General features: G+C 39.4%; 1 protein-coding gene across 1 annotated transcript in view; it reads left to right on the top strand.

The window, feature by feature from the left end:
- Positions 1 to 26,270, top strand: part of LOC136858359 (uncharacterized) — a 362,414-nt gene that overhangs the window by 68,472 nt on the left and 267,672 nt on the right. Inside the window, exon 2 of the mRNA XM_068225517.1 lies at positions 5,455 to 5,544. Within this exon, the coding sequence (XP_068081618.1) occupies positions 5,470 to 5,544 (75 nt within the window). The 5' untranslated portion in view covers positions 5,455 to 5,469. The remainder of the gene's footprint in view (positions 1 to 5,454; positions 5,545 to 26,270) is intronic.

Here is a 26,270-nt window from a genome sequence, read left to right on the forward strand (position 1 = left end):
GTGAGTTTTGAGACGATACGTAAATTATCCCTATCCACATACAAGAACGTTCCGAAAGATCTCGGTCCACTGTCTTGTTCTCACTGTCGGACTTTACGTGTCTATAAAGTTTTCATTCCTGGAAGTTGGTAGGTCATTACACAGCACCGCCGATGTTTGTGTGGTTATAGGAAAACTACAAGAACGGCTGGCTATGCTATAACGAGGCGTACAAGGTATGAAGATGAGTGAGGTAGTTTGCCAGTGCTTTACTCACTCGCCCAGAAAATGCTGTTACACCTCGACTCGCCCTATGAGCATTGCTAGTTGTGCTGATTGTAATTACTTCCTGAGGTTACCCTAAAATATCTGTTTATAATTGTAACTGCAAAACATGCAGTGTTAAATTAAAATCCATTTTGGGTGAAAAGCGTTTTGCCTAATTTGGCCATTAGCAGCTTTTTTGCGATAAATGACTATTTAATCACCTGAAATGTTATTTCTTAAATTTATTTAAACGTTATTTTATATTCCGTCGATATATCCGGTTGGTGAGCAGAAAGTAACAGGCCATTTACGATCGTCGAAACAGACAGCAGAATAGAGAAACTGTCACGTAGCGCTGAGTTTTCTTCTTCGGTGGTGTTGGAAGGTGGTTGTGTTTTATTTAGAGTGGTGATATTTTGTTACACTGCTATGCATCATGTTATTGCTGAGGCCAGAGGGCTACTACTAGAGAAGGTACAGAAGCTTGCCTGAATGAAATAACTGTGGAGATATGGGAAAAGTCTTCAGGACCAAATTCAAGAAGTTTCTGAAAAGGAATCCCGTTAGAGGAGATGTAAAACAAATACATCTCTTCTGTATAACTTCTTCCACGATATCCAAGCTTTCATCACTGGAAATTGCCTCGTTTACGTATTGCCCGATCATATCCAGTTGGGAGGAAATTTTTCTTGTTTTTTGCTATCATCACAGAACTGATATCAATTGCAAACTGGCACTTCCAAATACAATAAAACCCCTACTTCACGTTGTTCATGAGATAATTTAAATTTTATGCTGGAATGTTCACGGTGAGTGCTACCTTCCTTCTCTCATTTAAAGGGGTCGATGACCCTTTTAAACAACTAGCATCATCATCACCATCTCCCAAAATAGGCCTATACCAGTATGGATATTCGTCAAGCTCCTTGGCTGAATGGCCAGCGTAGTGGTCTTTGGTTCTGAGGTGGGGACAGGGTTCTATTACCGGCCGGATCGGGGATTTACTTCGTCTGGTTAACTTCTCTGGATCGGTAGTTGGGTGTTTGTGTGCATCATAATTAATAACAAGAAAAATACAAACTTTTAGCTGGTTGCATGATCGATAAGACCGAAAGTCAAAATATATATATTTTTAAATACGGACACAATATTGACGCAAGTTAACTGACAAAACTTCACACATGCCATAAGTACAAGGTGCTGTTAACGTCGATGTCCTAAGCTCTTACCACAAAATAACATCATTCAACAACTACTCCGAAAGAAATCTCTCTCTCGTCATATTAAGGAAGAGCTAAACACAGCCGTTCCATCATGAGTTGAAGCTTAAGAAGGATGGTTGCTCTGGGGAAATGACCCTTTTGCCCGTCTAGAAAACTGACAGAATTCGTGCTCGAGGATCCATCTCTTCCACATTTTCAGTTCATTCCTACTTAGAAGATGTCTCTTAGAATGAATAATCGATAGCATAGCGCGGTTGGTTAGCTGCTTGGCTGCAATGCGCAAGGTTCCGGGATCGAATCGAGGCATATTTGGTTGGCATTTAAGTGTGCTTAAGTAATAAAGATGCGTATTATTAGAACTTCCGGTACATTGAACGTTTGTTTTTTAGGACGAAATTCTGTCATTTCGGCGTAGAATAGATAGAATTAAGAAGGACGTTAAATTATTATTATTATTATTATTATTATTATTATTATTATTATTATTATTATTATTATTATTATTATTATTATTATTATTATTGATAGGTAGAAATTAAATTTATAGTTTTCCAAGTACGTTTCCACTAAATACAAAGAACTAAAATCTCTGTCTTACTCAGTATCGAGGTTACGAATAGTTACACCCTTCCAGCAGCCTCTGTGGCCTGTACTGAGACGACTTCGCTTGTTCAACAAAATGCTGGATTTTTCTAACTCACAACAGAAAAGTTAGGATTGTCAATCCGAGTTATTATAGGTGCGCTTGAAGCACCTGGAAATACATGAGTTCGGAAGTCGAAGAAGTAAGAAATGACACTACGAATACCGGAGATGCACATGCTCCCGGGATTCACTCAGCCTACAACTTCAGAAATCAGAACCAGGTGGTCGAGTATAGAGAATATTGAATGATTATATCCCTAATATTCCGTGACTCCTAATGTAAATTGATTTTTTTCTTCACATCTGGAACATTCTGAAATAGGATCTTATTTTAAGTTTCGGTACACGTACAGTATTCCAACCTAGCTCGACTTCATACACACGATCAGATTGCTATAAACTTTCTTAAAAACGAGTACTCGAGGCTGATATCATACGTTCGTGTTACACTCAGGAATTATGCATAGTTCAGTAATATCCTAGAGACTAGGGATAGCCGCTCAGAATCCAGAACGATGTACAATTGGATAGTTTCTATGGCATCTACTAAGCAGATCATTATCATAGGCAATGTTATTGTTGTTCGCACATCAAGGTACAGTACTTAACAGCTACGACCAAAGTTCATTGAAGTCTGGTGAAGATCCAACGTTACAATTAGTCATATCAGAAGGTTGATTATCCGCGCCTTTACACAGGCGGAGGCGTAAACTTGGCGTAAAGGGGAAAGTGAGATCTGGCTTCACTGAATCATTAACCACAGATGGGGACTTGGCTGTCGAATATTTCACTTTCTGTAGATTTTAGAGGTGAGTAGTAGAGCGTACGAGAAAGTACACTATAAACATTATAGTGTTTTAATTTCTCATATTGCAAAGAATTTCTTACAGGATGATTAAAGTTAATTTCCTATTTAGTATATAATAAGAATATCGAATTGACTCTTCGTTATGGTCTCTTGACTTTCAGAGCGGCTTCGAATCTCTGTTCTATAGATTAATGGCAGTTGTTATTGTTCAAGTGACTTTCATAAAATTTCGTTATATTAAATACAAAGATGTTAAAAGAGAAAGAGTAATTATTTATTATGCAGAATTAATATTCAAGTATAAAGCAAATCCCTGGAAGTAGAACAAGCATATTGTAAGAAAACTTTCCCTCGTTTATTACACTATACACAACTCTGTTAATCGAATTCAATACTTCGTTCTAATTAATACCCCTTCTACTTATTTTTCCTTTTTTGTTCCTTATAGAAACCGAATCAGACAAAAGATTCTTTCACTGGATTTTAACCACGGCTAGACGGGACCAGTGCATGTAAAGTTTTCAAATGAAAATTCACCTGGTTCAGATTTCACCTAAAACTTCAATTCCTGTTGCTATCAACATTCGTGTAATTCTGAAGCCTCGCTTGCTTGCAATCGAAACGCTTCTGATGATGGCTTAAAGTGAGGATGAAATATTGTGCATACTGTTCTTCGGTCTTTCATTACTATAGCCAGTATCACACGTACATTGGAAACTGACTGTTGGCAATACTTCCTGGCTAGCAGCAAATCTGATGAGTAACCTTTTAGTCTCAGATTCTAGTCCCGAGCGAATCTAGTATATTAAATGCAACATCTAAATCAATTAAACAATAATGTTATTGGTTTTTAGGTCCCTCCAACTACTTTTACGGTTTTCAGAGACGCCGAGGTGTCGGAATTTTGTCCCACATGAGTTTGTTTACTTGCCAGTAAATCTACCGACACAGGGCTGACGTTTCTGAGCACCTTCAAATACCACTGGACTGAGCCAGGATCGAATCTGCCAGCTTGGTCTCAGAAAGCCAGCGCTTTAACCGTCTAAGGCACTCAGCCCGGCTCAGTGAAACACATCAATTTGATCTATTATTTCAAAAGTAACATAGTTTTCCTATAATGTTTCTTTCCGTCTCTTTGCAGTATGTTCAGATGAAGTCAAGATGGAATCAAGATCATCGTTCTAATAAAAACATTGTAGTTATTAATCATTATTACGATTTACCGTCATCTCTGGTCACCTCTCCATTACGTGAAAACAGTAGGTAAAAACTTCAATAATCTGGGTTATTGCGGTGTCGGTGATAATTGTAGCTGCAGCTATTTGAGAGATTTAAATAAATGCCTTTGGGTTTGAAATAAGTTACTCTTCCAGGATTGTCTTTGGTTGTGTATAGGAACAAATGCCATTCCGGTTAGTCACCATCAGTGCTGGTATTTGGATCTCGATTTTCTAAACAGTACGGCTACTTAGTCCTAGTCCAAAAAATTCACCGAGCTCGATAGCTGCAGTCGCTTAAGTGCGGCCAGTATCCAGTATTCGGGAGATGATAGGTTCGAACTCCACTGTCGGCAGCCCTGAAAATGGTTTTCCGTGATTTCCTTCCCACTCCTGACTCGTTGGCTGAACGGTCAGCATACTGGCCTTCGGTTCAGAGGGTCCCGGGTTCGATTCCCGGCCGGGTCGGGGATTTTAACCTTAATTAGTTAATTCCACTGGCACGGGGGCTGGGTGTATGTGTTGTCTTCATCATCATTTCATCCTCATCACGACGCGCAGGTCGCCTACGGAGTCAAATAGAAAGACCTGCACCTGGCGAGCCGAACCCGTCCTGGGATATCCCGGCACTAAAAGCCATACGACATTTCATTTCTTCCCCCTCCTAACCCTTTCCTGTCCCATCGACGCCATAAGACCAATCTGTGTCGGTGCGACGTAAAGCAACTAGCTAGCGATTTAATGCGGTCGTCTGCGAAGTGGACCGCTAAAAACACACCCCTTTTTTATACGTTTCCGAGAATCTACCCTTCGGTGATTGTATGTCGAATAGCCGGGCTGAGTGGCTCAGAGGGTTGAGGCGCTGGTCTTCTGACCCCAACTTCGTAGGTTCCATCCTGACTCAGTCCAGTCGTACTTGAAGGTGCTCAGACACATCATTCTCGTGTCGGTAGATTTACTGGTACGTAAATGAATTCCTGCGGGACTAAATTCCAGCACCTCGATGTCTCCGAAAACAGTAAAAGTAGTTAGTGGGATGTAAATCAAATAATCTAGGACATTAATTATACAAAGAGAATGCGAACTAAACATAATGAAAGTGTTTGAAACATGAACACCACGCTATTAAAGTGTTGGTCCTGACAGTGTTATATTCACATTCGAGAAAGGAGATACGCATTGCGTGTAAATATACCGCCTGTTATCCATTTCCCTAATTTAACTAGCACCATTGTTACATTGTATTCTAATGAAGTTAATCCTCATACGATGCATTACTCTCCCTTAATGAATTCGTTTCTCCGTTTTGTTTCAGGAATTCCTCGGCGCCATGACGCCCTTACGGCACTCAGCGGCTGCGCTGGTCGCCCTCATAGCTGTCGTCTTGACGCCGACTTCTTCACAAGTAAGTACAGTTAATCGTCATTTCGTCGAATTGAATACCTTGGTGACTTTTGATATATTCCTTTAAAAGTGAGGTTGGTGGATTATACTTTTAAGCCCCTTAAACCAAAGTATAATTGTTTCTCTTGCATAATATCGTGTAAGAAATACACAGTACACTACACAAATTAAATACATGGAGGAACAGTCCTACAAGTTGTATTAGCCAAAAGAGCATTTTTCAGGTTATACTGTCGCACAAATTTTTTTTTGTAAAAATTGTTTTTGAAAAATTGTATGGTAACGATTGTAAATTTCATTACTGCTATATACAAACATGTAGTATTAATTTTAATCCTACCGAGTGACTTGGCTGAGTGATACGGAACGCGATAATGCAGGCTTGTATTCGGGAGATGGTGGGGTTCGAACACCACAATTAGCAGCCTTGAAAATGGTTTTCCGTGGTTTTTCATTTCCACATCAGGCAAATACCAGGACTGTGCGTTAATTGAAGCCATGAACATTTCATTCCTAGCCAATTTCTCATTCCTATCACATTGTCACCAAAAACCTATGGGAGTTAGATCGTCTTTAAATCACTAGCTCGTTGCCATAACACCTGCCTGTGTCGGTGCGACGTAAAGCAAATTGTAAAAAAAAAAAAAAAATTAAAAAAAAATAAAAAAAGGAAAGAAGAAGAAGGAATCACTAGCAAAGAAAGGGTTGTTTTAGGTAACTTACGAAGACCCTCGCCTATATATGAAACATGTTAACTCTCTCATTCACCGGGCGAGTTGGCCGTGCGGTTAGGGGCGCGCAGCTGTGAGCTCGCACCCGGAAGACAGTGGGTTCGAATCCCACTGTCGGCAGCCCTTAAGATGCTTTTCCGTGGTTTCCCATTTTCACACCACGCAAATGCTGGGACTGTACCTTAATTAAGGCCACGGCCGCTTCCTTCCCATTCCTAGGCCTTTCCTGCCCCATCTTCGCCATAAGACCTATCTGTGTCGGTGCGACGTAAAGCAAATGGCAAAAAAAAAAAAACTCTCATTCATTTGCCCAAAAATATTCTCTGTATGTTCTAATATTCCATACCATGTGATTTCTTTCATGAAATCTTCAGTATTATTTTGTTTAATGGGTCACCAGTCCAAAGAGTGGGATGATGCACTCTCCATGCCACCCTGTCCTGTGCTAATCTTTTCATTTCTACGTATCCACTACATCCTACATCTAATCTAATCTGTTTTTCAACCACCACTTGCACTTCCCTCAAAAACCAACTGAACAAGTCCTGGATGTATTAAGATGTGCCCTATTATTCTATCTGTTCTTCTGGTCAAATATCGCCAAAATGTTCTCTCACCAAATCGATTCAGTATCTCTTCATTCGTGATTCGATCTATCCATCTCACCTTCAGTATTCTTCTGTAACATCACGTCTCAAAAGGTTTCATTCTCTTTCTTTCTGAGCTAGTTATCGTCTATGTTTCACTTCCATACAATGCCACGCTCCAGACAAAAGTATTATTTTATTAATAACGTATTTAATCTAAGAGGTTTTGTTATTTAATGTTTTCTTTTTTTATTGTAAATCATCATTAATTTAACCACTCAAGGACAATTGATCATCACACTGATATATTGATAGACCGTAAATAACACAACTCTTAGAAGTATATAGAGGTTCTGCGCCATCTTCTCTGTTCACTGTTGGTTGGATTATTCATTTGCGCGCCGGTGTATTTCTCAAGATCCCTTTCATACTTGGCATGTTGCATTTTTGCGTGGTGGTTCTATACGGAATATGCCTTTATCATCTAGTTAAGTTCGTCATGGCGTTAACTACATATGCCTATACATAGACATCGTTTAGTAGTTAAGTTATAGAATGTTCTATGAAGAAGGCTTCTGACATGAATGTAATATGACAGCTAAAACAATTGAATATTACCATACGATGGGTTGTTGCTATGGTGACGAAGTCAGTGTTGCAAAGATACCCACACTTTCACGTGATATCTTAATAGATTGTATTAAATTCGTTTGTTCCCCACAGAGGGAAAGTGTAATTTATTTATTTCCACTTCATTACCATTCTCGGGAGTTATCTAGATTTGTAATTAAGAGTTTTCCTTCTCGAAGCCACATGAAATTATCTTGACACTACTAGGTCTAATGCATTCAGTTATGTGTAAGTATGCGAGGCGCTATGAAGACACGTCTACCAGGTGTAGACGCCACACGCACGATTTAGGTGCGAGTGCTATTAGCACTCTACTCAGAACTGTGTATGGTAACACAGCGTAGTAGTTCACGCTTAGTCACTTAAGCATTAGATTCCAAGTCTTAAACAGCACAACATATCGACATATCGTTAAGATTTAAGAATCTGTCTCGAAAGTCACCTAAACGTTTGACGCAATGATCAAGAATTCAGTGTTGCCAGGCAGAAGGGAAACAAAAGTATTACAACGCTAACAATATGCGGCTTATGTTAAGTTAATTGTGTATGATAATATATTTTATACAAAAAAAACTAACCCGTGGCACATTAACAATATCGCAAGCGTAATTGTCAGAGCCGAATTCTGACTGCCTCAGTTATTTTGTGAACTCCTTGTATTCAGTGGAAAGAAGTTATGAAATTTAATCTATTATTTTCCTGAAATAATGAACAATACCTGTGGTTTTGTTGTTAGATCACTGACTTCCGATTGCAGAGACATTCTTTCTGTTCTCTTTTGAAATGTGATATTTGCCGTGACTAAATGAAGGTCTCGTCTGGAATTTACGTGACTTTTGTCTAATATTGGGTGATTTTTAGCCTTTTAAAATAAGAAATTTGAATTTTGATTTTTACATTGAACATTTTGTTGCTTTTATATATTTGTAACTTTACGTTTTATAGTATTTTGAATAAAAACATTGATTTTCACTGAGTTCTGATAAATAGGTACCGTAATGTTTCTTGAAATTATTAATGTGAAATTACAATCGCATTTGCTTAGAGCTGTTAGTATAATAATAATAATAATAATAATAATAATAATAATAATAATACATTAAGTGTAATACAAAATTGTATATTTGTGTTTCGATATCGACTAAAGCATAATATAGAAAGAAAGATACAAATGAGATTGATAAAGGAACAGAATATTAAAAGAAAATATACAGAATTAAGTTAGTAATGTTCATCAATCAATGACACTGTTGAAGGATATCATGCAAAATACCTGAATATTTTTTCTGCCATTCATTTTTTCCTATTATAGCTAAACTGTATGTACTGATATATACAGTATTTCAGCATTTACACTGTTGATATAACTCCAGGTACATTTCAGGATTGCATGGGCAAACACATTACAAAATGGTTTGCATGTCGTGCAAAATGAAAATACGACGTTACAAGCTTTTATCAGCATTTCAGGAACGAAGATTCGCTACTGAAAAGTATTTTAGGCACGTCTTACCACCAAATGATTACGAGCTTGAGAATAGAACTGCGTGATCTTTCGTTTAGTTAATTCTATATTCCACATGATGAATCTATGCGCTTTGTATTGATTTCTGTTGGCAAGTGTGGACAAAGAGACTTTAATATTTCATGTCATCCGACCTTGGAAAGTAAAGAATGTCTGAACCTCCAGAACTCCTAGAAAGGCTGTTCACGGTAGAGTTGACAATTTGCACTCATTAATTACAGAGCAAAAGGCGTGTTCTTCAATAACATGCAAGGTCTTATCGAACACATTGGCTGCTAGTATAAAATACGATGCGGGGACACGAGAAAGGCCCATTTAGTTAGACGTGGTTGCCAAAACAATCAGCGCTCGGTGCCAGGTGTATTGAAATGAACCAAATTTTGATACGGTCTCTTCTTAACATGCTCAGTAGGTTTAGTGCTCTGCCAAATCGAGAAAGACCTGTCACTTTCGCCCATTCGCACGAAATTTATTACAGATGGTAGCAAATCAGAAACTATACCACACAGTAAATCCCGCCCACTAAGCATCAGAGAATTTTATGAAGGGAAAGTTCAAGATCCTCGCGATAGTAATAATAATAATAATAATAATAATAATAATAATAATAATAATAATAATAATAATAATAATGGCGTGTGGCCTCCGAAGAGGGCTGGTGCAGGTGTATTGAGTTGACGCCATATAGGCGTCTTGAGCGTCTAAGATGGGACCCTACTAATGATAAATGCTAATGATGAAGACGACACACACTCACAGCCCCCAAGCCATCGGAATTAACCAATGAAGGTTAAAATCCTCGACCCGGCCAGGAATCGAACCCGGAACCCTCTGGACCAAAGGCCAGTACGCTAACCATTTAGCCACTGATCCGGACATCCTCGCGATGAAAATACACTATTGAATGTATAGTGCGGTACTATACTTCTTTGGATTATATTTAATTATATGCGCCCTTGTTTTTCTTTGGCCGATTCATTCATTTTTTCGGATCCCTTTGATTTTTCCCTCTGATGAGTGTTAAGAGAGGATAGTTGCCCAGTTGTACTTCCTCTTAAAACAATAATCGCCACCACTACCACCTCTCATATAACCCAGTTTTTCAGTTGGTCTCACGACGCTGACCGAAGTCCATTCCGATCCTCAGTTCAGAATTAAAAGCCTTGGACTCGTCGGAAATCGAACCCGTGGTCTCCAGGTAAGAGGCAGACACACAATACGTACACCTTGGAGTTGTCAATAATAATAATAATAATAATAATAATAATAATAATAATAATAATAATAATAATAATAATAATAATAATAATAACAATAATAATAATAATAACAATAATAATAATAATAATAATTTTAAAAAAATTTACACAGTAGACCACGTCTGTTGTTACTGGGAAACCGGTCCCGTGGTGTGGAGGTATTGTATCTCTTTGTCCGGCTCCATGGCTAAATGGTTAGCGTGCTGGCCTTTGGTCACAGGGGTCCCGGGTTCGATTCCCGACAGGGTCGGGAATTTTAACCATCATTGGTTAATTTCACAGGCACTGGGGCTGGGTGTATGTGTCGTCTTCATCATAATTTCATCCTCATCACGACGCGCAGGTCACCTACGGGTGTCAAATCGAAAGACCTGCACCTGGCGAGCCGAACATGTCCTCGGACACTCCCGGCACTAAAAGCCATACGCCATTTCATTTCATCTCTTCTTTACCCGGGGGCTCCGCTTTCGATTTGCGGTTACCTAAGGATTTCAGTTCTGGGCTGAAGGCTAGAAAGGGTTTTACGCAATCTCAGGAGACCAGAAGAGGAGTTATCTCATATAAGACGCAGCACGCCCCGTCAAGAAAGCCAGGTAATACGACTGAGAAGGTTGCTAGCGCCTATCATATAAAATATACACTGGTATGTTGATCATTTGGTAAGACAGCAATCATCTTGGCAGAACAAGACCATTAATGAGATGTATGTTGGCGTATGCCCTCCGGACAGGCCTGATGTAAGTTGACACCCCTGGATGACATTCTCACCTGTGTGAAGGGGAGAAGGGGCTTCATAGGATGAAATCTTATGTTAAATACGACACACACACACTCTGTTTCCGAGCTAGAGGAATTAACCAGTGAAGGTTCAAATCCTCGATCCGGAGGGGAATCGAATCCGAGGCCCCTTGGACCAAAAGCCATCATGTTAACCAATTATCCACGGAGCCGAACATTAATGAATTGTTTGTGGTTTGTTATAGCAAAGATAATTTTTGCCTTTTGTAGCTAAAATTCTGTGACCAAACTTCAATCTCGGGTGGATACAATTTGTAAAGTCAGTACTCCTTGAAAGTTAGAAGAGCGAACAGAACTAAAAATTTTACACTGAAATGTGCCGTTAAATTCGGAAATGAAAGCGTAAGGTTCTTTTATCTCCTTGGTTCTGCGTACTACACCTTTCTAAATAAAGGCAGATATTTCGCACGTTCTTCTCTACAGGAGAAAGTTCATTCGCTGTGTTCTTATGTTGGATCCTCCTAGTTCCCGGAAGTGACGCTAAAACAGAGCGTACACATCTGCATAACGAGACGTGGAGGGATGCGCTCTTCCATGACGTAACGAAATGTCGACTCTCTCACGAGGAACTGCAGCTCAGTTCCATTGAACTTCACCTACATTCAGTACAGCAGGCGGTCAGCTGCACTCTCAGTCCTATCACCTGAACCAGTGGCTCAGACTGTAGAAGCGCTGGAGTTGGTGACTTTGACCCCAGCTCAGTCCCCTGGTATCTGAAGATGCTCGAATACGCCAGCTTTATGTCAGTAGATTTACTGGCACTTTAAATAACTCCTGCTGGACAAAATTCCGGCAACCTGGCATCTCTCTAAACCATACCTGCCAACTTTCCAGATTTAGGCGAGAGACTCCCGATTTTCGATAGTTTTCCCGCCTCCATATTATTCTATTATATCTTCCGAGTTTAGCTTATTTTTTGGTGAACTTCAAAAACATTTGTTTTCAAATCCCGCCATTTCAGCTTTGTACGCCAATGGCAGGAAGTCCTTCGCTCACTGGCCACTTTCAGACGAAATATTGACGTTTATTAATACGAGAAATGCGTGAGAATGTGCTATGTTTATTAAAACCTGTATATCGCGACGTGTATATCGATTGTCAATCTCTCGTTCTCGCGTGCTACGTTCGTGTTCGTTCAGATCAGTCTAGTCGATTCTAGAGACTAGTCGCTAGATTTGGAGTCTTTCTTTAGTAATTTAGTAACAGAATTTAAAAGATAGCGACTACTGACTTTTCTAGAGATTTTAAGAGCCATTTGGAGACAATTCTGGCGAATTTTAATTTATTACTTGATAAAAGCAGTGCGGTTAGCATAATCGCGCGGGCGCGTTGTGCAGTATATAAATGTAATACATTTGCTAAGTAATGGAATCTATGTGCATGACTGATTCACACGTGTGAAGCATGAGTTCATACTATTTTCGGAAGGCTTATCAGGGACCGATCATCTCGCTCACATACGTCCTGTAAGGGAATAGAGGTGTGTAATTTTTAGTCTTGTAGCCTCGTATAGCAACAGTCGGGTTTTGAAACAAGAAGTATTATAATATATACCGTAGTACTCCTGTATTGCGAAAGACATATAGAATAAGCAGTTTTGATCAATTGTATCTCCTGATTTTTCCTAATTTTGGTTTTGTAAAGTTGGCAGGTATGCTCTAAACTGTCAAAGTCGTAGTTGGTGGGACGTAAAACCACGAACATTAGTATCAGGGGATCAGTGGTAGAGTTAAATGTAATGTACAGCTGAATGATGCAGTGAGGATCATCACTTTCTCTGTCAGGTCAACACCCGCCAGTGGCTGTACAGATATAGTTCTTCCATGGATCATAAGGAAAGTATCCAAGGCAATTCTTTTCAAGCTGACTGAGTCCTACAAAATCTCACCCTTGTACAGAGTTTTACGGGATCCACAAGAGATCCTATTAAAATCACGTAAACCGCCATGGACTGATCCACAAGCAGTGAAAACTCTCAAAGCCAGCATCAAATGGAGAGAATGTTGAAAATCACATAATGCCTACTTTAACAAGGATCCTGTGAGAAAAGTTTGAAGTCTTCTATCTTCCTCGTTACGAACGGGCTTTTATTATGACTGTATGTGATTTTATGACGAAAACTTGGAGATTCAAAGATAGTGCATCCTGGGAGTGTAGCGAAGAAGAATAAACGATGACACACATTGTGGAAAACTGCCCATTTAGAGCTTTCGAGGATGATTTGGAAGCTCTTCTTAGTGTGACATCAAAAGTAAAAATCTGGACATAACTCTTTAAAGGTATTTTTGATGTTTACATTTACACTCGTTTATTGTGTCAAGCCATCCTGTTGATAATAATAATAATAATAATAATAATAATAATAATAATAATAATAATAATAATAATAATAATAATAATTGCCGGCCTCTGGATCGCAAGATCATGAGTTTAAAATCTCTGAAGAGGTAATCGGATTTTTGAAGGGCAGAGAAACGACCAATCGGCACACTATGCCGTACGATATCGGCATGTAAAAGATCTTTGGTTACTCATTCGGTGTTTACCGGACAAAGTTAACTAAAACTCAGTCATAGATCGCCGTGTAGAGATCTATTTCACTGCCATCTGGTAGAGCAAAATGGAACGTCGAAATGTACACGCAAGCAACCTAAATGGCGTCAAATAAAAAGTGTAGGTGGGGCCACTTACAATAACTTATTGTACACGTGATTCACTATCTTTCAGAAATAAAGCACATCTAAATTCGGACAATGTTTGTAGAGCTACGCCAATCTGGATTTTTAGTTAATGCCGAATTTCCACTACCACATATAATTCAGAGAGAATGTAAAAAATATTTCTTCAATTGATCCAATATTTTTTTTAATAAATGGATTGCCTGCATTTAATGGGACTCCTGTGGGACAAAATGCTAGCAACTTGGCTTTTACAAAAATGTATTTGGTGTGACGCAAAAGTGCATTATTATTATTATTATTATTATTATTATTATTATTATTATTATTATTATTATTATTATTATTATTATTATGTTATCTCCAGTTAAGGGTATGCATTAGACCGGGCTTACGTGGAATATGAAATCGCATTGCTTTGTTGTCCTTGTCGGGGTGGGAAGGGAGTTGCTATTTTTTAATCCCTACAGAGAATTATGACGGAAATCTTCGACCTCCAGAGCCTGAGGTGAGTAATTAAACCACCATCTACCTGCCGAAGAATTCCCTTTGTTTATCCGAAGCAATCTCAAATGAGTGTCAGGTATAATTGGGGTGACGTGGTTCCTGCAAACGGTGATGACATAAGGCACGAGAACTCCCAGCCAAACAATTGTCTGAAACAGGCGAGGGTTCTTCCCATCATTACATTCAACTCTGTTCATTGTCTGCTTACTCTTCGTTTGTAAGATCGAACTAAGTTCTGACATGAATTACCTGTTGTTAAGTACACCAATGCTCAACATTATAGAATAGCAGATGTCTTCCAGTGAGAATCATTATCACTATTACTATAGCAGAACATTAAAAAAAAATAAGCTTCTTACGTCCTTTGTCGGGTACATTGATCAGTTTTAATCGTATTTTTCTGTTTTTATGAGTATTTAATTGCTGTATTCTTAATTAGTATTATCTGTCACAAAATTAAATGCTTATCCACGAAATGCAACATACGACCACAATAATTTTAAATATCGAAGTAGCAGGAATGAAATTAAAATATAGTATGTTGGGATGAAAAGGTCTAATTTGTATACAAAGTATCGATTATTGAGAAAATTGCGATCATCACATAACAGTATATCCTTCGTTTTGTATCTGTTTTATAAGTTAAGTGTCCGTTAAATAAATAAATAAATAAATAAATAAATAAATAAGCAAGGCGATCTCATCTTCATGAAATAACTTACATGGAAACGGCTTGAAAGCAAAGCGTTTAATTAGATAATATATTTGGTTATCAGTTGTTATTCTAAGATTCAGGAAGGTTAATAGACTGTGCGTGCAAAGAAGGCATGACATCCTACTAAAAGGGGTGAAAAACTGACCTCATACTTAAATTGTTTACGAGGATAAAAATTAATACAATCTTACCGTCATTTGTATTGTGAGCTCATCTAGCGGAAATGTACAAGGATGTGTTGTAAATGATGAGACAAGATGCCCAATAAAACGAGGTGGAGTCACGCTTTGTGGAGAGGGTCATTTCTTCAGGCTTCCATGCTCTGTAGTCTGTACTTAAATGACGTCATGTACTTGAGGACTGACTTCATAACGTTACACCACCAATGAATCGCGCGGGCAACTCGCTTCGTCAAGGTGCATGTGGAACTCTTCGTACGCATTATTGAAATTCCACTCTGTCCCTATCTATACTCACGAGTATTTTTCATTTAAACTATATTTAATTAATACACATTCCCCCTTCGAGATGATATGTAACATATGAGCCATCAGTCTTACGTGATTGTTGATATCGTGATAATAGTCACGTGCCCTCCAATTTTAGGTCGAATCCGTACAATTTTAATGTAGACGATATTTCGAATAAGAGGGGAGAGGACTGAGTTAGTTGTGAGTGGGAGAAAAGAGAAATATTGACTAGACGTTTGAAGGCCACTGACCAAATAATTTATTTTATGAGATAGTCCTGATCTGCCTCTGTGGTGTAGTGGTTAGTGTGATTAGCTGCCACCCCCGGAGGCCCGGGTTCGATTCCTGGCTCTGCCACGAAATTTGAAAAGTGGTACGAGGGCTGGAACGGGGTCCACTCAGCATCGGGAGGTCAGTTGAGTAGAGGTGGGTTCGATTCCCACCTCAGCCATCCTGGAAGTGTTTTTCCGTGGTTTCCCACTTCTCCTCCAGGCAAATGTCGGGATGGTACCTAACTTAAGGCCACGGCCGCTTCCTTCCCTCTTCCTTGTCTATCCCTTCCAATCTTCCCACCCTCCACAAGGCCCCTGTTTAGCATAGCAGGTGAGGCCTCCTGGGCGAGTTACTGGTCATTCTACCCAGTTGTATCCCCCGACCCAGAGTCTGAAGCTCCAGGACACTGCCCTTGAGGCGGTAGAGTTGGGTTCCCCCGCTGAGTCTGAGGGAAAAACCAACTCTGGAGGGTAAACAGATTAAGAAAGAAAGAGATAGGCCTGATACCCTTCATCAATAGTTAGTCAAGTTAGCGGGTTCGATCCCGGCTCAGTGCGGTGATGCGAGGCGCTCATATATACCAGCTTTGTATTGGTACTTTTGTTGGAACGTGAAAGTACCCTCAGAGACAGAATCCCTGCACCTTGGCATCTCCAAAAACCGTATAAGTTTCTTAAATAATTTTATTGTGCTCACATGTAGAATTCACAGGCAGAAATAATACTTCTTGATGAAAGTCATAGAATTAAAGGTTAATACAACAAGCTGAGACACACACAAGAATAACCTCCTAAAGGTGGCATTCCCCTTCTTTGGCAGGCTGTATAAGAACACCTATTCTTTACTGGTCCATCGACTTCATATTCTTGTAAGGGTGTCCGGCTCCATGGCTAAATGGTTAGCGTGCTGGCCTTTGGCCACAGGAGTCCCGGGTTCGATTCCCGGCAGGGCCGGGAATTTTAACCTTAATTGGTTAACTTCGCTGGCATGGGGCCTGGGTGTATGTGTCGTCTTCATCATCATTTCATCCTCATCACGACGCGCAGGTTGCCTACGGGAGTCACATCAAAAGACCTGCATCTGGCGAGCCGAACATGTCCTCGGACACTCCCGGCACTAAAAGCCATACGCCATTTCATTTCATTTCTTGTAAGAGTGCGTTACACTTCTAAGATACCGGTAATTATATCCATACCGAGCAAATTGCCCAGTGGAACATATCATGTAGCTGTAAGCTCATTTTATGTGATGGTGGGTTCAGAATCCACCGTCGGTGGCTCTGGATATACTTACGCGGTTTCCTACTTTCACACCAGCTATATACTGGGGATGTAACTTCCTGAGGGCACGGCTGCGTTCTTTCCAGCCCTTCACGTCCATATCCCTGTGTATTCGAAAATCTGTACGAGTTAGTGCAACGTTAAACGACTAGAAAAATAGATTTCTTGCCACGTAAAATTACCCCTCAGGGACGGAATCCCTGCCCCTCGGCGTCATCGAAAACCGTAGTAGTAGTTTGTGGGACGTAAAACCAATACCATTGGTTTATTAAAAGAAATATTAGCATGTATGAAAGAGAGACGTGAATAACTATTAAGTAGTAAGCTTTATAAGGTACCAACTGAATCCTTTTAAGCACTGTTTCCACTATTAAGGCAAAATTCAGTATTCTCAAACGAGTTGCATCTTTCGAGACCTCATCTGAGTTTTTGTTAAACAGTGCCTGCCTGGTGGAGATGGTCGTTAAGACATCAAGTCTACATGGATTGACACTGTGGTTATCCGGCTCGAGTTCCGTTAGTGGAAAAATAATTCACTATCAGAACGTTAGCTGTTAGGGTACACAATTTATAAGCACTAGATTGCGGATCTACCGTGGCTCTACACCTCTGTATTCGGGGAGACGGGACAGAGCTAGACCTCACGGCTGGCCCCAACCGTCGGCTATCCTGAGAATGGTTTTCCGTGGTTTTCCATTCTGGACCAAGGCGAATGCCAGAATACTTCCTAGTATAGGCCACGGTCCCCAACCCCCTCACCTTCTCCATGCATCTGCTTCACCGTAACAAATCTCCCGGCCCTAGAGACGGCGTCACCCGCCTCTCCCTTCAGGGGAGGAATGAAAACATTTTAGCAGTAGCAGCAGCAATGCTTCACTAGAGTTGTTTGCCAACCTGTCGTAAAGAAAACGGTATAGTACGGATTTTCCCCGTCTTCACAAGTATGTTTTCACTGATATCAGCCGAGATTTGGGGTACAATCACTCAGCGGCCGGCACCATTTGATTCCTTTTTTGTAGTTGAGTTTAAATTCTTTGATAAGGAGAGAGTAGAGGAGTTGCCATCAGTCTAAACATCTTATTTCTAAATAATCTGTCGTATTAAAATAGTATTAATGGGACGAGTTGCTTCATATACATTTTTATCTCTTGCCCACAGGTTATGAATGATACTGTTTGTGGTCAAAGGTTGTGAAATTATTCCCTTGACGTCAACACACTTTCTACCACATTATTTGTCTGTTGCGGTATTCCCCACACTTTTTTTTTTTTTTTGCTAGTGGCTTTACGTCTCACCGACACAGATAGGTCTTATGGCGACGATACGATAGGAAAGGCCTAAGAGTTGGAAGGAAGCGGCCAAGGCCTTAATTAAGGTACATCCCCAGCATTTGCCTGGTGTGAAAATGGGAAACCACGGAAAACCATCTTTAGAGCTGCCGACAGTGGGATTCGAACCCACTATCTCCCGGATGCACACTATTTTCTGATGGAATGTCTTTTGCAAATAAGAAATACATTTTGCTTTAAAAAAGAACGACCGAGCTCGATAGCTGCAGTCGCTTAAGTGCGGCCAGTATCCAGTAGTCGGGAGATCGTGGGTTCGAGCCCCACCGTCGGCAGCCCTAAAGATGGTTTTCCGTGGTTTCCCATTTTCACACCAGGCAAATGCTGGGGCTGTACCTTAATTAAGGCCACGGCCGCTTCCTTCCCACTCCTAGCCCCTTCCTGCCTCATCGTCGCCATAAGACCTATCTGTGTCGGTGCGACGTAAAGCAAAAAAAAAAACGCTTAATAAAAATGACTGAAACGGATTTAAGGTAATGGATTAAGCTCAGTTTTACGACTGGATGCCCTTCCTGACTCCAACAGTGTATGAAGGGATATATTCGCTGTTGTGAGTTTCTGTGGTGGTTTGTGGCACTTGTTAACTTCCATGTAGAGGTTGTTCATTTCAGCCAAGTCTGTAAGATACAGTCATAAGACTGTCTTTCCACAAATGTTTCAGAATATGTATGAGAGCTAACCATACCTCCTTTTCCAGCTTTAAAATGTGTCCAACATACGAGATTTGTGCAAAATTCTTGTAGTATTTTGGTCATTCTGTTAAATAATGAAATTTCGGCTAGGGTAACATTCCCAGGTGTTTACGTAAAACAAGTTATGAAAACTTGTAGATAATCTGCAATATGGATAACGTCCATCATTTTCAAGAGAGATACAAGAAATTTTTAAACTGGTATAAATGAAGGTTGCCTGTCCCGACTAATAGTATGGATCAAGCAAATATAATATATAATTTTTAGACACGAATGTGGCAATTTCTCTGTCAGTATCGTATAGTTGCATTTCATTAATTATTACTTTTCCATTGATATCCCCCGCAATTGAGAGAAACTTCTCTTTCATACACTTCTTGACTATCCGAGTTAGTTTCTTTTTCTTTAAAAAAATAAATAAATTGCCTTACGGCGCACCGACACAGATAGGTCTTATGACGGCGATGGGATAGAAAAGACCTAGGATGGGGAGGAAGCGACCGTGTTCTTAATTTGATGATAATAATAATAATAATAATAATAATACAGGAAACTGCGTATTTGTGTGCTGGAGGATAGTGTTGTGTATGGTATAGAATTCATAGGAATATCGAGAACAGTATAAACACCCCATCCCTGACGTCAATGGAATGAGCCCTTTCGGATTAAATTACTTTGATCCAGCCGGGAATTCAACCCGGGACTCCGAGGAACGAAGACCAAGTCGCTGACCACTAAGCCATGAAGTCTGGCATAAACACAGTAGTATCACATGATGATTATAGCAATCGGTGGCTATTTGATCAAACAACGGCAGTAGTGTCACATGATTGTTATAGCAATCGGCGGCTATTTGATCAAACAACGACAGTAGTGTCACATGATTGTTATAGCAATCGGTGGCTATTTGATCAAACGACAGTAGTGTCACATGATTGTTATAGCAATCGGCGGCTATTTGATCAAACAACGGCAGTATTGTCACATGATTGTTATAGCAATCGGCGGCTATTTGATCAAACAACGACAGTAGTGTCACATGATTGTTATAGCAGTCGGTGGCTATTTGATCAAACAACGACAGTAGTGTCACATGATTGTTATAGCAATCGGTTGCTATTTGATCAAACAACGACAGTAGTGTCACATGATGATTATAGCAATCGGTGGCTATTTGATCAAACAACGATAGTAGTGTCACATGATGATTATAGCAATCGGTGGCTATTTGATCAAACAACGATAGTAGTGTCACATGATGATTATAGCAATCGGCGGCTATTTGATCAAACAACGGCAGTATTGTCACATGATTGTTATAGCAATCGGCGGCTATTTGATCAAACAACGATAGTAGTGTCACATGATTGTTATAGCAATCGGTGGCTATTTGATCAAACAACGGCAGTATTGTCACATGATTGTTATAGCAATCGGCGGCTATTTGATCAAACAACGGCAGTATTGTCACATGATTGTTATAGCAATCGGCAGTTATTTGATCAAACAACGGCAGTATTGTCACATGATTGTTATAGCAATCGGCGGCTATTTGATCAAACAACGGCAGTATTGTCACATGATTGTTATAGCAATCGGCGGCTATTTGATCAAACAACGATAGTAGTGTCACATGATAGTTATAGCAATCGGTGGCTATTTGATCAAAGAACAACACATGGTGGTTAAAGTAATCAGTGACTATTGGCAGGACTCAGAACTGGAAGGTTGCTCAAGAAGGCTACTCGCCAAGCCATTGTACGAGTGATATTGTGTTGGAGTAGTAACGGGCTTGGCGACCGCAGCAACATTCCTCCATGTGTAAGACAAGGCTAGACAATAGACAGATTGGAATCAGGTGACCACACCTTTTAGTCGCCGTTTCTCGTACATCAAAACCTACGCAGCTGTTCTAATACATGTAGTCCGCTGCAAATGCACAGCTACTCCATTAAGTAAGTAAATATGTCGGCAGATAACAAAAAGAACCCAGTTGGTGACAATCCTACACCTTTGAGAGATAATAATAAGAATCCAGTTAGTGTCAATCTTACAGATTTTCAATTGTCTTTGAGGGGTACGATGCGCATTGGTATCACCCAAATATCACTGTAAAATTTGTCACAAATGGAACATAAAAATTGCTTCTACACATATCAAGTGAAAAATCCCTGGCAAATTAAGAAATACCGTCGTTATTTGAGAAATATGAAAACATACTTAAGGCTTATAGACAGGACTGGTTTATGACATACTGCGCTGCTGGAGCCGTCTTTTGTTACTTTATTCAGGTCCAGGGCTAGCACCGTGGAATGGGAGGGCTATGTCTGTAGATTCTCATTATCTTTGTCCATATGACTAGAGCGGCCAGTTCAAACAGCAAAATGGAGGTCAACAGAAAAATAGCATGATCCCTGGACCAATAAATATTTTTATTTCTGTTCGAACTAGTCCACTGAATTTTTCTTATGTACATTGGCCATACCATTTTCTCGCCTATTAAATATTGCATATCGCGATACAATTCATGAAATGATGATGTTTGACAAGTGAAGCAATGAAACGAAAGCAAAGAACTTCAGTGAACACAGATATCACACACGAAATCGTTGAAAGTGTAAGACAAAAGACATACGTGTGTCACTGTGAGCGCAACACCAAATGTACTTGTAAAGTGGTAAAGTACGTATACATAATATTCTCCAAAAATCAAATATTTCTTAATTTGCCAGGGATTTTTCCCTTAATATGTGTAAAAGCAATTATTATGTTCCATTTGTGACAAATTTTATAGTGATATTTGGGTGATACCAATGCGCACTATACCCGTCTTTGAGAAGTTAAAATAGCATTTCTCAGCTAAGACAGGGCATTCATTGAGGTTTTCTTAATCGTAGACAATCTTCACCCCCATCTCATTCTTCTTGGAATGAATTCCACTGATTCAGGCGGTGATTGAAGATGCTATTTCTTTCGTAATTCAGGCGAAGTATATTGAAGAGGAAATATATGTTGCTGTAAACGAGTGTAGACTTCCATTTTTATTTTATTTTTTGCTACCTTACTCTCAGTGGTTTGAGCAGGATTTACTTAGAATTCCAACTTCATGCATTCATGTATTCAATGTCACTTCGTCATTTTTTTTCTAATTCATATACTAGTCTATTATCTCATTTTTTGTGAATGCTATAAGGATGACGTTAGCAGCTGAAATAAATAAAACTCCAGTTAAAATGCCTAATTATATAGTTTCTTCCATAAGAAAGACGCATGTGTAAAATCTGTCCGATTTCAAAAGGTCAGTGGACAATTTTATGGTAAGATAATACCTACTGCGATTGTAGAAGGTACGTTACAGGGTAATGGTTCAATGTCGCACTAACACATCGAAGGTTTTCGGCGACGCACGGATGGAAAGTGATAGGAAAGAGATAGTAGTTGCTGTGACCTCAGTTAAGGTACAGCCCCAGCATTTGATTGGTATGAAAATGGGAAACCACGTAAAACCATCTTCAGGGATGCCGACGGTGGGATTCGAACCGACCGTCTTCCGAATGCAAACTCACAGCTACATAACCCAAACCCCACCGCCAACTCGCTCGATAAGTAAGTATTCTTCTGAAACGGAAGTACGCTAGAATAAAACTTATTTACTCTTTTTAAAAAATCGCGTCAGAGTACTGTACATAAACCAGGAGACCATTTATAAGTAAAAGTAGGAAAATATCTAGCAGTGGGTCTTAAAAAAAATCGACTCGAGAAAATTGGATTAAGAGACTGAATAGATTTATTGAACCATTACACTATCCTGAAACATAGTGGCAATTAATCTACAACTTTATATAATTAAATACACTTTTCACTCACACTGTAAGGATACGAAATATGACTAGGATAACTTTGTGCCCTAAAATGAAGTAAAACTTACCTTACTTGAGGGGAAAATAGAGCACTCTATGTAAATCATACTGCAAAGTTTAAAATATATGGACTGGAATATTTAAAAAAGACGAGTTAATTACGTATAATCATGCAGCTAGAGACGACCAATCAGAGTTCAGCATTTTAAGCTTGCTGTACGTACCTGTGTTACCCATCAATTATGGTTTTACGTACTTGTCGATCCCAACGTAGGTAATTCTATGATTGTCCTTATGTAAAACGGTGTTAACTTATTATCCAATCCCAGCACAATTAATTATTTACAAAAACAAACACCACAGTAACATATATCATGAGGAAATGCATACATCTTGCAAGTACAGACGAGTAATGACCAGGGTGCCCTAAGCCCATTAAAAAAGACAGAACTAATATTGGCTACAGATAACCAAGGACTAATGACATAAAACATGAAATAGCCTATTGTAAAAAATGTTATTAGTGGTCACATATACTGTGCTGCTATGCTGATAGTGAAGAAAGAACTTCGAGGTGAGGGTAAATATTCTCTTACAAACTTTCCAAATCTTGCACAACAAATCATTAATTCTAAAGTTTAATTCGTTAATTAACAGTTATATAACAAAAAGGAATAAAAATCAACGGAGTATATTTGAACCACCTGCGTTTTGCCGATGACATTGTGCTCATAAGTGAAAATATAGATGAGCTAGAAAGCATGATCCAAGAATTAAAAACTGCTTCTGCTAAGATTGGTTTGGAAATGAACATTAATAAAACAAAAATACTAAGCCCAGAGAGTCGACCACTTAAAATGGGAAACCAATATATAGAAGCTGTCGATGAGTACATCTATCTTGGACACAAGATAAAACTTGGAAAAGACAACCAACGTGCAGAAGTTCCTCGCAGAATAGGTATGAGTTGGACTGCATTCCGAAAACTAAGATTCATCCTCACCAACAAGGATGTTCCAATTAACCTGAAGACCAAGGTTTATAATACGTGCGTGCTGCCAGTTACAACTTACGGTCTGGAAACGATGACTCTGACGAAGGAAAGCGCTCGCAAGCTTCAGCGAACACAACGAGCTATGGAGCGACAGATGCTAGGGATCAGTCTTAGGGATAAGATCCGTTCAGAGGACATCAGGAGAAGAACTAATGTAACAGACATCCTAGAGAGAGTAGCAAAACTAAAATGGCAATGGGTAGGACACGTAGCTCGACAAGACTACAACAGGTGGACCTCTAGGATTGTTCACTGGAGACCATGGGGACACAAGAGAGGCATTGGAAGACCCCAGAAGAGATGGCTCGACGACGTAAAGCTGTTGGCTGGAACACGCTGGTTCCAAGTGGCTCAAGACCGAAGACGATGGAAGTATATGGAAGAGGCCTATATCCAGCAGTGGATTGAAATAGGCTAGAAAAGAGAAGAAGAAGAAAGAAGATAACAAACAAACGATAGTATAACACAAATACAATATTCATTCGATAAGACCCACATCGGTTTCATGTTTGATGTCTCCTTGTGAAATGTAGCTGATTTTTCCAACAAAAAATATATAACTGTGTTATAACTGATCGCCAACAACCTTGAAATGTAAATGAGTTAATCAAATTATATTTTACAACTGGCTGTCTTGGGCGACTGCTCTGCGCTTCTCATTAAAATGACAGGGACGACGAAAGGTCCATAAAACATTGTTGTTTATGTCCCTACGTCTGGTTTGGTCCCAATAGCCGTTATACAGTCATGATGACATTGCGACACGACTGCAGCATCGTCTGACTTACGTGGATGTTTTATATATTTATGCGTAACTCTTATTAAATAACCTACGTAATACTTTTTATTCATGTATAGTATTGTATTTGAGGTTCAAATTCAGAATAATATGACGGACACTTCATAAAGATAGAGAAACATTAATGTTGTTTTAAAAGGGGCCGTCACTCAGAAGTACGCGAATTCGAGAAATTTGGAAAGGACTGAGCATACGGCTAACCACTCCATAGCACGAGTGCGGAGGTTATGGATAGTGGATACTTTATACTTCTACAGGTGTTTTCATGTCCTAAACGGAGATGGTTTTGTTGTTTTCCTTAAAATTGATCTTCATTTATTTCTGATCGCAGGTAAATCGTGGATTATTTAAAACAATATAACTCTGTCGTCTCGACTTCAATTTAAACATCTCAGAATGGAAACATGTACATGTACAGTAATCATATTCATGAATATAACATTAAGTCTGGTTTAGTAATAACATTTCAAAATAAGTTCGATCAAGAGTTAACATCGACTCAGTGAACACAGTTGATAGTCGTTGATTTTCTGTTCCCAAGGTAGCAAGTTCGGACGTATGAAGTAATGCATTAGAAAAATGTACATGGACGTCAGTATTAATGAAAGTATAATAATAAGCAGGCAAGTACAAACTCATAAAATGAAATTAGCTGATTAAGACGTAGATGAGGTACCATAACTCACTTCAAGTATTTTGTCGCCATAATTAGGAACGATAGGAAAATGTACGAAATAAATGTGTAATTGAATCTAGGATCAATTAATTTTATTGTGACTAAGTCACAAAACATTCCTGATTTCTAGCCGTTCAGGCAAGCAACTCAATGTTGAAAATATCCTAGGGGTATGAGCTATGAATTTTAGTAAATAAAATATAATCAAGTTTGAGAATATATATTCTTTATTTATTCCTAGAAATTACAATATTTTTCTTAATCATCATTATCTGGTCGATTAGATTAGCAGTTCGCTTTTTTCTACCTCTGCGAGCGCTAATGTGAGTGAGTGCATTGTTTCACTTAAGCACCACTACGAGCGCTAATGTGAGTCAGTGCATTGTTTCACTTAAGCACCACTACGAGCGCTAATGTGAGTCAATGCACAGTTTCACTTAAGCACCACTACGAGGACTAATGTGAGTCAATGCAGAGTTTCACTTAAGCACTGCTACGAGCGCTAATATGAGTGAATGCAGAGTTTCACTTAACCACCACTACGAGCGCTAATGTGAGTGAATGCAGAGTTTCACTTAACCACCACTACGAGCGCTAATGTGAGTGAATGCAGAGTTTCACTTAACCACCACTACGAGCGCTAATGTGAGTCAGTGCAGAGTTTCACTTAAGCACCACTACGAGCGCTAATGTGAGTGAATGCAGAGTTTCACTTAACCACCACTACGAGTGCTAATGTGAGTCAATGCAGAGTTTCACTTAAACACCACTACGAGCGGTAATGTGAGTCAATGCAGAATTTCACTGAAGTCCTTATAACTACATTCGGTGTGGACATTTTCCAAGA

The sequence above is a fragment of the Anabrus simplex genome, chromosome 1, assembly GCF_040414725.1.
Source record: "Anabrus simplex isolate iqAnaSimp1 chromosome 1, ASM4041472v1, whole genome shotgun sequence".
NCBI classification, from domain to species: Eukaryota; Metazoa; Arthropoda; class Insecta; order Orthoptera; family Tettigoniidae; genus Anabrus; species Anabrus simplex.